The sequence below is a fragment of the Clarias gariepinus genome, chromosome 15 (genome assembly GCF_024256425.1).
Source record: "Clarias gariepinus isolate MV-2021 ecotype Netherlands chromosome 15, CGAR_prim_01v2, whole genome shotgun sequence".
In the NCBI taxonomy this organism is placed as follows: domain Eukaryota; kingdom Metazoa; phylum Chordata; class Actinopteri; order Siluriformes; family Clariidae; genus Clarias; species Clarias gariepinus.
The window spans coordinates 7965506-7979064 of NC_071114.1; the positions used below are offsets into that span (position 1 = coordinate 7965506).

General features: G+C 38.7%; 1 protein-coding gene across 1 annotated transcript in view; it reads left to right on the forward strand.

Annotated features, from left to right (window-relative positions):
- ly75 (lymphocyte antigen 75) overlaps nt 1-12513 on the forward strand; it is a 36229-nt gene extending 23716 nt beyond the window's left edge. The window contains exons 16-35 of the mRNA XM_053513731.1: nt 1658-1778; nt 1931-1966; nt 2056-2225; nt 2322-2383; nt 2483-2559; nt 2651-2787; nt 2867-2972; nt 3176-3318; nt 3429-3558; nt 3664-3887; nt 3991-4150; nt 4244-4399; nt 5439-5561; nt 5966-6151; nt 6246-6469; nt 6553-6733; nt 6982-7140; nt 8350-8472; nt 8583-8744; nt 11098-12513. Of these exons, the coding sequence (XP_053369706.1) occupies nt 1658-1778; nt 1931-1966; nt 2056-2225; nt 2322-2383; nt 2483-2559; nt 2651-2787; nt 2867-2972; nt 3176-3318; nt 3429-3558; nt 3664-3887; nt 3991-4150; nt 4244-4399; nt 5439-5561; nt 5966-6151; nt 6246-6469; nt 6553-6733; nt 6982-7140; nt 8350-8472; nt 8583-8744; nt 11098-11273 (2856 nt within the window). The 3' untranslated portion in view covers nt 11274-12513. The remainder of the gene's footprint in view (nt 1-1657; nt 1779-1930; nt 1967-2055; nt 2226-2321; nt 2384-2482; nt 2560-2650; nt 2788-2866; nt 2973-3175; nt 3319-3428; nt 3559-3663; nt 3888-3990; nt 4151-4243; nt 4400-5438; nt 5562-5965; nt 6152-6245; nt 6470-6552; nt 6734-6981; nt 7141-8349; nt 8473-8582; nt 8745-11097) is intronic.
- Nucleotides 12514-13559: the final 1046 nt, after the last annotated feature.

Genomic DNA, 13559 nt, shown 5'->3' on the forward strand with positions numbered 1-13559 from the left:
AGTCCGGCACAGTGGCCAGAGGGATTTTGAGCCATTCTTTTTGCAGAATTGTGGCCAGGTCACTATGTGATGCTGGTAGAGGGAAGCGTTTCCTGATTCGCTCCTCCAAAACACCCCAAAGTGGCTTAATATTTAGATCTGGTGACTGTGCAGGCCATGGGAGATGTTCAACTTCACTTCCATGTTTATTAAAGCACTCCTCCGTCACCTGTCTTGCTGTGTGTATTGGTGCATTACCATCCTGATACACAGCACTGCCTTAAGGATACAATGTTTGAACCATTGGGTGCACATGGTCATCCAGAATGGTTCGGTAGTTCTTGGCAGTGACGCACTCATCTAGCACAAGTATTGGGCCTAAGGAATGCCATGATATTGCAGCCCAAACCATCACTGACCCACCCCCATTCTTTTCTCTGTGCATGCAACAGTATGGGTGGTATGCTTCTTTGGGGCTTCTCCACACTGTAACTCTTCTGAATGTGGGAAAAACGGTAAATGTGGACTCATCAGAGAATAATACATGTTTGGCTATGGCACGAGTGACCAAAGGTTTGGCTATAGCAGCCCGGCCATGTACAGTACATTGACCCTACATTGAACAGCTTTGATGAAAACAGGAGAGTTAAGGAATGGAAGTGCACATTTAATTCTGCAGTGAGTTGGGCAGCTGTGGTTTTATGTTTTTTTTTGGGTACAATCTGGGTTAGCACCTGGACATCCCTTACAGACAGCTTCCTCTTGTGTCCACAGTTACTCCTGCTGGATGTGGTTCGTCCTTCTTGGTAGTACCCTGGATACTGTAGCTCTCGATACAGATACTTGATACAAAGACTTGCTGTCTTGGTCACAGCAAGGCGCACACCAACAATTTGTCGTCTTTTGAACTCTGATATGTCACCCATAATGTTGTGTGCTTTGCAATATTTTAAGCAAAACTGTGGTATCACTCTGCTAATTAAACATTCACACTCTGCTCTTACTGGTGGAATGTGCAATCAATAAAGTTTGGCCACCAGGTTGGTCAAATTTAGCCATGAAACCTCCAACACTAAATTGGCCAATGTTTTACTTTCATTGTCCAACCCCTGTACGTTACTGAAATTCTTTCTTTGCATATCCCATCGTAACTGAAGCACAAGGTCAGCACCCTTGGAGCAGATAGGGTTAAGGGCCTAGCTCAAGGGTCCAACAATGGCAACACGATGGAGCTGGGGCTCAAATGTTCGACTTTCTGATCAGTAATTCAGTGCCATAGCCTACTGAGCCACCACTGTCTCAGCTTCACCACCCTGTCTTTTTGTTCTCTCTATCTCTTAGGTTTATCAAAACAAATCTTGTAGGTTGTCATGCTATAAAGAGGCAGAAAAACATTCTGGCCTAAAAATGTTCCAGTGTCAGACTGGAGCAGTGACAGTTACACAATGCTTATATTAGAGACTTCCAATATTGCTAAGTAAATATTAAAACATCTTTCTACACGTACATCCAGAAGACGTTTGTTACTAGAGAACACTTGTTGACACCTGTGATTTTTAGTTGAAGCTAGTATTACGATCAGAGAATTCACCAATGCTAGATAAAAAGAATTTAAAAAAAAAAGGTCACTGTTCAGTCTTTTATTTTTGTGCATGCTCTGTCTCTGTTTTGTAACCAGTCTCTCAGAAAAAGATACCTACTGCTGTTCATATTCCTGACGACGGATGGTCCCAATCAGTTTTACCCCAAAGCCTTTCACTGTGACGCTGAACTGGAGTGGGTATGTCAGATCCCCCGAGGTAAGCTATGCACGAACAACGAAGGGTTTTAGATTTTGCACAAGTATGTTTATATCAGTCATTAATAATTTTGGCTGTCTAGCAGTAATGACATAATGCTTTGTTTAATGCTTGTTTAAAGTTGCGTAATTGTTTTATTTGATGTCTTCCAGGTCAAACCCCAAAGAATCCCGAATGGTATAATCCAGGTGAAGTATAACATTTTCCCCCTCTTCCCAGACAATGCGTACATCTCACACTAAGGAAGCTGATGTTATTTTATTGTGTACTTTTGCAGACGGCCACCATGACACCTCGGTATTCATGGATGGGCAGGAGTTCTGGTTTGTAAACAATACGAGGTTGTCCTATGAAGAGGCGAGCATGTACTGCAGCAGCAACAAAAGCAAACTAGCCACACCTCTTTCATTAAACACGGCGAGGCATCTGCGTGAACATCTCTACAAGGTATGACTCAAATCTGCAACCTCATGCTCCATGCCAGAATGCCACCTCTAAAGCATACAGCCATATTTATTCATTTATAATTTCTTTCCTTTGAAGCATGCCGGTACTGAGCATTGGTGGGTGGACCTCCGTGAACCTGGTGCTCTTGTTCCTGTTAGGTGAGCGGCATGAATTCGGGTGGTAAATCCAGATAGCAAAAAGCAATATGCAGGTCCCCGTACTTACTTAATACTGCTTTATTAATCACTGTTCTTTAGGCTCGCTCGTCTGCATGTCTATCACTCCATGCTCTTGGGCAGATGTACTTCATTTAGCCCTGGATCCTTTTCACCAGGTACTGAAAAATATATGACACTTTTTAGTTATTTCATTATCGTAATCATTCTGCCTGTCCATCTGTAACCAGTAACCGCATCACATTACAGATTTCCGGATAAAATGCGAGTCCAAACAGCCATTTGTGTGCGAAACAATAAACGTCACATCCTCAGAGAAAGGAACTCCAGAACCGCAGCCCTCCGGAAAGCCATGCGAGCAAAGCGAGCAAGCCTTCAGGGACAAGGTTTGCCACTCATCTGGTTTGCCTTGCATGGGTTAAAATCATAGCTTCATACTTTTTCATACGTTTTTTTGTTTTACAGTGTTACACAGTGATCAAGCCTCAGGTCTTGACTTTTAAAGCAGCTAACGAAGTGTGTCAGACCATGAGAGGAAGTCTCCTGTCCATCCGAGACCAAGTCGAACAGGGTGAGTAACCAGGTTTCGTGTTTATGTTGGAGAACAACCTAGGATTGCGACATGCACCAGAAGGCCGTGCATATTAAACGTAATGTTTTCTGCAAGTTTGTTTTTGGTTGGAGCTCAGTTTAAGATGAGTCAGGAAATCCTGGCAATATGATTTCTTTTTTTTTTTTTCTTGCACTAGTGTTTATGCTCGATTCTGTTTTCAGACTTCATCACCACCCTGCTGGTGGATAGACCAAAAAAGCTTTGGATAGGTTTGAAGGACAATCTATGGGTGGACAACACACCGATCAAGTACCAGAACTTTAACCCACTGATCCACGGCCAGCTGCGTCTTATGTACATCAATGCAAGTATTCCTGTGTTTCAAGTGTTCGATACAGTTCCACTACCTACTACACTGTATTTTCCACTTTATACTTAGACAAACTTTCTTACATTTGTCTGTTTTTTGTACAGCTAATGGAGCAGGATGGTTTGGAGCTTTGCGCCTATATGTTTAATGATCCTCATTCGGACATGTTGGGCACTTGGGACTACACTTCCTGTTCTTATGAGCAGCCCGTTGCTATCTGCCAGCATTATGCAGGTAGTCCATGTGTACATCTTCTGCCTTTTGAGATATTCCAGTTTATTTAGCAGAGATGATTGATCGGTTGATTTAATATCCAATTGGTCTGATTTATTTTCCTAGATAAGCACAAGAAATTTGACATCATTGAGCATGAGTTTAAAGCCAACAATAAGACATTTAAGGTGCTTTTGAAGAACGATATGACCTGGTACGATGCTCTGGCATTATGTAAGACGAATGGAATGGACCTGGCGAGTGTGGCTGACACATACCAGCAAGCTGTGCTCTCAGTGCTTGTCAGCAAAGCTCAGTACCCGTTCTGGATCGGACTTTTCAGTAACGATGTATGAGGAAAATGCCACATACTTGGTTATACACACACAAACAAGTGCAACACTTTATAGAGTTTCAAGTTTGGTATAATTTTTTTTATTTTTACCTTCTCAGGACAAGTTGTACCAGTGGACAGATCACAGTCATACCGTGTTTAGTCGTTGGGGCCAAGACGAGGTTGTAGGAAGGTGTGTTTATATGGACACTGATGGCTTTTGGAAGGCAACAGAATGTGAAGAGAAGCTTAATGGGACTATCTGTGGCAAGCCACAAGGTCGGAAAATTTCAAAAACACTTTTTATGAACATAAGTATATGCTCACTTGTAATCGGAATAACTAAATATTTTTTATTTTTAAATAAACTAGATAACAGCATACCTTCTAAACAAACTAAGTGTCCACATGAGAGCAATGGACCCAATTGGATACCATTCAAAAACAACTGCTACACATTTCTGCTCCAGGCTTCGAGATGGCAGGAGCATGACAAGGGCAGCGAGCGGAAGACGTGCCAGAGTTTCGGTATGGTTTATACTTAAATGAATATTTATGGTCACAAATCAGCAGTCTCTGAAAGCATTGTGAAATTAACTAACTGACTGATGAACACCCTGAACCAAACGCCTACGCAGAAAAAACAGCCATCAGTTGAGTCATAAATCAGCATATTCACAATCTGGGCTGGAGAGGACATGTGATTCTGGAAACAAGCAAAAACGCATTCTCTTTTTGTTAAGCATATTATCGGTTATGATTATTAGAATTGTACAAATTTATAAACAGAAAAGCATTTGCTCAGAGATGATGAGTGTTAATCTTGATGAAGAGCTAAATTAGATTTTTTTTTTTGCTCTCTTGGTAAAAAAATATGGAATTGCTTTCTCTTTTTTTTTCTTTTTCTTTCATGGAATTGTCTTTCAGGAAGACATTGTCAGTCCCAGGAACACTACACAACTGTGATTGTGAAAAAAAGATTACTCATGTTAAAATTCCCCAAACTCTGTGAATAAATTTGTCTCAGTTTTGTCCGCACAATACACACCAGCTTACACCAGTCTCAAAACACCACGAGCACAAATTAGCAATCACACACCTTGCACGCTCACTATAAAGTTGAGTTTTGAGACTTTGGAGGTTTTTGAGGCGGTGAAGCTCAGGTGGTACACTCCGAACAATTTACACATTTTCATCCGAGTAATAGGAGAGAATTAATTGTCAAGTTTGTTTTGAAAAAATAATTATGGTGTGTTACAGAGATATTGTTTAGATGCTGCTCGTGTTTTTTAAGTGAGAAAAGTAATGGTATAAGGAATGGGCTACATTTAATGTTTTATGTTTAAATTCAGTTGTCAAGCTGTTGAACAAAGCTAAGATATGAGTTATGGGAAGGGTCAGTGTTTAAAAAAAAATCTGAATAGTGAATAAATATCAAATTGTGACGATATATCTACTATACAGTAGAATCAAATTGCAAAATATAGCAAACGTGGAGAAAGGGGCAGTTTGTTTCATAAATATTATCAGCAACAATTTATGTTTTTTTTTTTTTTCCTGATCTTAGTTGGAAAGGGTGACATTCTGACTATTCGGCATGAAGAGGAGAATGAATTCATTAGGACACAGCTTCAGCCTTTTAGAGACCTGGCTTCATTTGTGTGGCTGGGGATGTACAGAGACAAGAAAGGTACTTATCAGTCATACTTAATAATACTCTATTTGTTTTAACTATCTTCTTATTTTTGTACAGGAGTTCATATCATGGAACTCAGGGCATTTGGCGGGGGGAGCGGGCTGGGGGGTGCCAATCCATTGTAGGGTATAAGCACACATGCCAACACACACTCACTCACACAGTACAGGCACTGGTGTGTGCTCGTGTTTCCTTGCACAGTCTAAAGCCATTTACAGTTGCCCGTAGTGTGTGTGTGTGTGCTTGTGCACCATGTGATGAATTGGCACCCCTTTCAGGATGTACCCCGCCTCATGCCCCGAGTCCCCTGGGATCGGCTCCAGGCCTCCTGTGACCCTGTACAGTATAAGCGTTAAAGGGAGTGAGAGAGTGAGTGTTATACTTTTGTTGTTTTATAGATGGGAAACTGAAATGGTACGACGATACCTACGTTCAGTACTCCAACTGGAAAGGGGGACGACCGACAGCCACAGAGCCCTTCATGGCTGGTCTCAGTCTGTCTGGAGAATGGTACCTGTATGAAAATGAAAGCTTCTTTAAACCTTTCAAGCAGAGGTCCATTGTGGTTTGCAAAATAGAAAACGGTAAGACGTGAATTCACAACAGCGAACAACACAAGAGGTCTTACTCAAAGTACCAAAGACGCATTTTTGACTATGTTTTTTTTTTTTAATAAAGATCCCAAAGAGGAGCATCGGAAGGACCCGGTTGATGTAAAAACTCCATCTGGCTATAGCTTCCGCTTGGTTGCTAAGAAACTAAACTGGTATCAAGCGCTAAAGGAATGCAACACTGATGGCGGCCATCTTGTTAGCATTCATAACGAAACGACCAACACAGATATGGCACTGATTGCTAAACGAGATGGATTTCCTCTCTGGATTGGGCTTTCCAGACTCGATGTAAGTTGTAGTGCTTGTTGTGTAACATAACATGAGGTTTGATAAACATAATGGTGTTAATGGAATCTTGGATGTTTCTGCAGTTCAACGGCTGGCCTTACGAGTGGTCAGACGGGACGGCGTTGCAGTTTCAACCTGAAGAGTTTCTGAGTACAGACTCTGTTTCAGAGGATAAATGCGTGTACGTGGACCCTAAAGGCAGCTGGAGTTCGGTCAGCTGTTCTGCTGAGATGGAGGGTGCCATTTGTTACAACCCCAAACCAAGTAAAATACACTTACTGTATACAAACATAACCTCATGTAGCTTGATTAATGACACAAAGCCCTATGTCCTATTATACTGTGAAGCCAGAAATGGCACAGAGCTACCACTAACACTGTTCTTGTTGTGGTTGTTGTTTCAATGTAAACTCCCAGAGTACAGCCGAAAATCCCAGGAGTTTCGGCACTTAAGTAAAGTATCACTTGATCTATCAAACTTTCTAATATGCTTGTTTTTTTTTTGTTGCCAGCACCTCATATCGCAGCTCAGTCCAGTGATAACTGTCCTGAAAGTAACAGAGAGGTTTCATGGTTGCAGTATAAAGGAAACTGTTACGCCATTGTCATGACCATGTACAACAACTCGGTCTTCTCCAATAAGCATGCGCAAAACGTTTGTAAGGACTTGGGTATGTATCTTAAAACCTGTTTTAAAATCCTTGTGAAGTGCAGTCTAGTGATGTGTATTCCCATGTAAGTTGACAATATCTTTGTCTCTTACCATGCATTATGAACTAAAAATGTCATTTTTGATTGGATTGTGAGTAAATTTTGATTTGGAAAACGAACAAGTCTTGGTTTACGAGTACCGAGTATCATGTATCACGCATGCATTTTAACACCAAGCGTCGGTTTTTGTCCTGTTTACTATAACACTGTGACCACGTATGTGTGCGTAAAACATTTAATTTTGTGTTTGTATGTTTGTGTGTACAGTATTATAACACATGTATGCGCGCACGTGAAAACCAAAAGAAAGTCTCATTAGAGCTTAAAGATCCCCTTTCTTTCTTTCCCTGGGTCAGCATGACGTTATGTGCAAACGCGTAATTTGACACTGTGCCCCTTTACTCACACACACACACCCCTCCTCTCGCCCTTACACACACACACACACACACACACACACACACACACACACACACACACTCTTCTCTACACAGAAACAAGGCTCTGTCACGATTCTTTTCAAAGGTAAAGTGCAGGTTAATTAGTTTTTTATTTTTACTTTACAACTGTGATTCCATTAGCGTGCGCTCATGCGAGAGTTGTTGGCGATGTTCCTTGCTAATTTTTCTGATCAAACAGTCTTTCCGTTAATGTGTGAGTGTGAATGTGAGGAAGTGTTACTGTGTAAGACAAGAAAAGGGGAGGGACTGATTCCTCCTCTTCCCTTACTTTAGCTACATACACACACACACACACACACACACACACACACACACACAGTGCCTGCATGCAAAAACGGAAACACTTACCTGTCAGGATTTATTTTTACTTTTTTTTATTTAAGGTTTAAAGTGCAGGTTAATTTTATTTATTTTATTTCATTTTTAGTTTATATTTTGTATGAATTATGTTTATGTATTAAATTATATTATGCATTTTTTTGGGCTGTGGAACGAATCATTTGAGTTTAAATTATTTCTTATGGGGAAATTCACTTTAATTTACGATTTTTGAAATACAAGCCTGCTTCTGGAATGATTTGTGCTTATGATGCAAGGTTCCACAGTATATAATTGTGGAAATTCTACCTATTTTTAAATGGATTTTGTCTCATGTTTTGAAATCATGTCCGTAATACTTTTAACACTGTGCTCTCTTATGCTGTCTAGAACCCTCCTCTGAGCTCTTAACAATTAAAAGCATGGATGAGAATGACTTTGTCACACGGCACGTTGCGGAAAATCCAATTGCCACAACCCGTGTTTGGCTGGGATTAACTCAGAACGATAAAGGTACAACGAAAATGTACAACATTAGAACTGACTATCCTTTTACGGCATCTTTTACAAATGGTTGCTTTAAATTAATGTTTCAGAATAAATACCATTTAATTGGTTCACAGATAAAACCTTAGAGTGGATGGATGGTAGCAAGCTGGACTTCTCCAACTGGGGCCGCTTTAGGCCCCCCCATGACTGTGTCGTCCTGGTGTCTCTAAACGGAACGTGGAGCACAGCGGACTGCTCCACGAGCCTCAGCCGCACCGTCTGCAAGACCTCTGCAAGTGAGTCCTCTGCACCGCATCTTCACTTCTTCAGCTGTTGTCTGTCTGGAGACAGCACTGATACTGTGTAATTCACAGAAAGTATCTCATATTTACGGTGGCCGAGAAGTGCAAAACAAAATAACTAAACCGAAAACAATAACAAATTTAAAAAACAAAATAACAAATTTGAAAACAAAATAACAAATTCTAAAACAAAATAACAAAACAACAAACCGAAAACAACAAAACCGAAAACAATATAACAAATCTGAAAACACAACGACATATCCAGATACAAAATACCAAATGAGAAAACACAACAATTTATTCGAATCGGAAAAGGTAAGTATAGTTTGTTAATAGTTTGAATTAAATAATTTTTATTAGTGGTAAGAATCAACGTTCCTATGTGTGGCTGCAGTACTTCCTGAATATTTTGAGTGACGGATGTCTTGTCCAATCAGCGGTAAGGATGTAATTCTCAAACCATACCTACCTTTTTTGGCTTGTTGATTCTTACTGCTGATTGGACAAGACATCTGTCACTTAAAATATACAGGTAGTGCTGCAGCCACACAGACATTTAGATGCATTTTCATTTCAGTTTTCATTTCAGTATTTTAGAATTATACAGCACTTTGGTCAATTAAGTTGTGTTAAATGACTAAAATTGTCTTTAAAAATAATTCTAACTTTACTTGATAGTACTTCTTGTATGTCTTGAGTGACAGATGTCTCATCCAATCAGCGATAAGAATTTAATTTGCGAACTATACTTACCCTTTCCGGTTTGAGTGAATCTTTGTTGTTGTATTTTTTATTTGGTAATTTGTTTTTGGATATGTCCTTGTGTTTTCTGATTAGTTATATTGTATTCGTTTTAATTTTTTTGTTTTAGAATGTTATTTTGTGTTCAGTTTTGTTGTTTTGTTTTTTTATTTTATTTTGTTTTTGAATTTATTTTGTTTTGCACTTCCCAAACCGTACATATGACATCATTGTTGAATTTTCAAATATGATAGTTGCGAAGCTGTTGATTAATTTCCTATAACAGCAGCCGTGACAGGATTTTGATTTTAATGCTGGGATGAGTGAGTTAGTGTAGTAGGGGTAAGATATTTTGCTCTCATAACCGTGTTCTGTTATTCTGTACATAAGTCCTGGTTTGACTTGAACACTAATTGTACTTATTACGTATACTTAACTAAAATAAAATGTTCGTACAGTGGAACCTCGGATTACGAGTAACGTGGTTTACGAGTGTTTTGCATGACGAGCAACAATTTTAAATAATTTTTTACTTGAAAAACGAGCATTGTCTTAGTTAACGAGCACCGAGTACCATGTTTCACGCATGCGCTTCTTGTTTTAACAACGAGCGTTACGTCATCACAAGTGAGCCAACGGTTTTTCTCTCTCTTGCAGCAGAATTGTAGGTAATCGTCTCTCCTGCTGGGTGAATACACACACGCGCTGTGTGTGTGTGTGTGTGTGTGTGTGTGTGTGTGTGTGTGTGTGTGTGTGTGAGATGTGTGTGCCGCGTGCGTGCACACACACACACACATACACATTAACGGAGAGACCGTTTTTAAAACCGTTTTAAAACACTCGCGTGAGTGCATACTAACGGGATTACTACTGTAAAGTAAAACAACAACAACAACAAAAATTAAACAGCTCCTCACCTTTGAAAACTGTCGCTGTTTGTGTGTTTATTTGGCAACCTGAGAGAAGGGGAGCTGTAAAGCCGAGACCTATCGTCTCCCCTGCTGGGTCTTAGTGCCTGCAGTGTTTTTGCGTGTTTGTGTCTGTGTAAGGCAGGGAGTTTGTGTGTTTGTTTGGCAACCTGAGAGAAGGGGGGTGTGAACGCGAGCGAGCCCCCCTTCATCCCCCCTCCTCTCAGGTTGCCAAATAAACATACACTATGCATGCACAAACGAAAACCCTTATCTGTTGGGGTTTAATTTTACATTTTTTTAAGGTAAAGTACAGGTTAATTTGTTTTATTTTTACTTTATATTTTGTATTAATTATATTTATGTATTTATTTTTTTGGGCTGTAGAACGAATAATTTAAGTTTCCATTATTTCCTATGGGAAAATTAAATTTGGTTTAAGAGTGTTTTGGAATACGAGCCCACTTCCGGAACGAATTAAGCTCGTAATCCGAGGTTCCACTGTATTGGAAAATTATGAAAGAAATCAAACTTTATGGTAATTCCGCTACATTTGTTTATTTTTATACAACTTCCCTAGTATGTTTTCTTTCCTAAGATTGTTTCTTTTCTAAGTTATTTTAAATACTTCTACAGTTGAATATTTCTGTTATACTTCTAAAAGCTCAGTTATATCCTTCATTCTTTTATTTCAGAATCACAAGGTACTCCTGTTGCCTTGGTTTTCTTCATCATCGTGCTGCTTTGTGTCATCGCAGTCGTGATCTTCGTCGTGTATAAAAAGACCCGGCACCGGTACTCCTCTACAGTACGCTACCGGAGGAACTACGACGAAGCGGACAGCGCCAGCATGATCGCAGAGACTGACTGAACGTTGCACTGCATGCAGCCCGGAAAACGGCAACGAGGCGAAATCAAGCCTCAGTGTCTTTCAGTGTTAGGACTGAACACCTTCAAACACCTGTCTCGAACAAACAGAGTTGATTTATGATGTCACTGTTAATACTGATCAGCCCGACAGCTGCAGGGTGTGAAATTAATATACTAACGGAATGTTGTATGATTTTGTAGATAAACGTGGCAGTTTGTTTTTAATTTAAATTTCATTCATGTTTTTGTATATTTTAATTAGATGACTGCCAAATACCAGACATGTTGCAGTGTTTGCTTGTTTTTGCAATTATTTGGTATCCTTGGATTGAATTTTATGCCTGGCGAGGTGTTTTTTTTTGTTTTTTTTGTTTTTTTGTCCCCCAATTCTTCTGAGCACTTTGTGAAAATGCCAAACTAAGTTTTTTTTTTCCAAGCTTTAATGTCTTTCTTCTTTTGTGTGTTTTGTTTCTCTTCACTTCAAAAAGACATTAGCCACGTTAAAAGTGTTTTTACAAATAACTTGCTATCAATTACTGTTCTTTAAAATATTGTTATTACTGTTCGTACAATATCAGACTACTGTGCGACCTGTTCTGACACATTCTTACTATTTTTGTGCTGGGTCTGCTTTAATTTCTGTGTAACTCAGTGACTCAGTCACTTTGGCAAACTACTCTATGTAGCGACTCAATCGAGGTTTTACTTGGTCGAATCCCTGATAACAGCTTGCACCCGTTTAGCCCACGGATGATTAAGTCCAACTTCACTATGTGCAACTAAACACTTTATTGCATAACTAAACATATATAGTATATTGTGCACATTGTATCATACTACACACAATTCAGTTGAATGTCACACATAATCCATCTATTATTTCAAACTTTAAAAAAGGTTTTACAGCACCTGAATTCCCTAAATGTCTCATTACACTGTGTAATAAGACAAATGTACAGGATGCCTTTATATGATATGCGGCCTGTCAAAGTTTACCTCCATTATTCTTTGCACTCAGACTACTGATATGTAATGCACTTTAAATGTGTTTTCTTGCTGACTGCATACGAATTCAAGCACATGAGGGTTTTTTTTTATTTTCCTTTTGTAGAGATTTTTTAGGAAAATATGCAGAAACGGCACTCAAACAGCACAGGGATGGATGTTGTATATGATTTGTAAATATCTTTTAGGCTTTTCGTATATATATTAAATTTTCCTTTAAGACGTATTAAACCAAAGATGCTTCAGAAATTATCAATTTGATTTGATGTGACCCTGCTCAGGTTTTCGTATGCCCCGTTTTATAGAAAAAAAATTAACCGGGTGTCAAATTGTTAAACTTTGCAGTGCTTTTGTTATTCAAACTCATTCAATAAAATGCTGTCTCCATGGTTACATGTTTGCAAAAAGGTCCCCCCCCCCCCTTTTTATGTTGGTTGTGCTTTAGTGTGTATAGGATTGAGGGAATATGCAGTGTTTTAACTGACTGCTGTAGAACCTTTGTGTTTTTGTGAGAATAAGAAATTAATTGTACTTCAGCTTTCAACCACTAGAGGGCGAATATGCCCAATTCATAGGACTTTACCAGCTGATTAAGGTTTTTTTTTTTTTTTAAATGTTGCTTTTTTGGGAGCAAACCTGTGATGCTAATGCTGTCAGTTAATGAAAGCTTGTGGTCACAAATTATCATGTATTATTAAATATATGATGACATTGCATTGCATTGCAAATGTGTGCATAAAAATGTAATAACTAAGTCAAAGGTATTGAACTGAACAACCAAGGAGAATTGACTCATTTATACAAAAATGATCAGTACTAGCTCTTCCTGACTCCTTAGACATTTTTTTTATAAGAATTGTCCTGTAGATTATTTTGTCTTATGGTGTGTGTGTATGTATATATATATATATATATATATATATATATATATATATATATATATATATATATATATATATAATCATGCATTTAAATAACTGCATCCCAAAAGCCATATCACAGGTTAACTTCCTGCAAATTCACTAACAAACAGCTCAGATGCTAAGAGGGTTCTATAATACAGTTGTGATTAAAGATGTAAGATGTTTGTATTATGCAATTTTGTGATCATTTATAGAGACGTAGAGTACTTTAATTAACTGTTTCTTTTTTTGTGACTGTAAAGATACCTAAATAAATACGATCCAGACGTATACAAGTTACAGTTTTGCTTTTAAAATAAATTGTGAATGAATTGGGACAACAGGAAGTATGGATAAAGGTTAATTTATGAATTTAATGC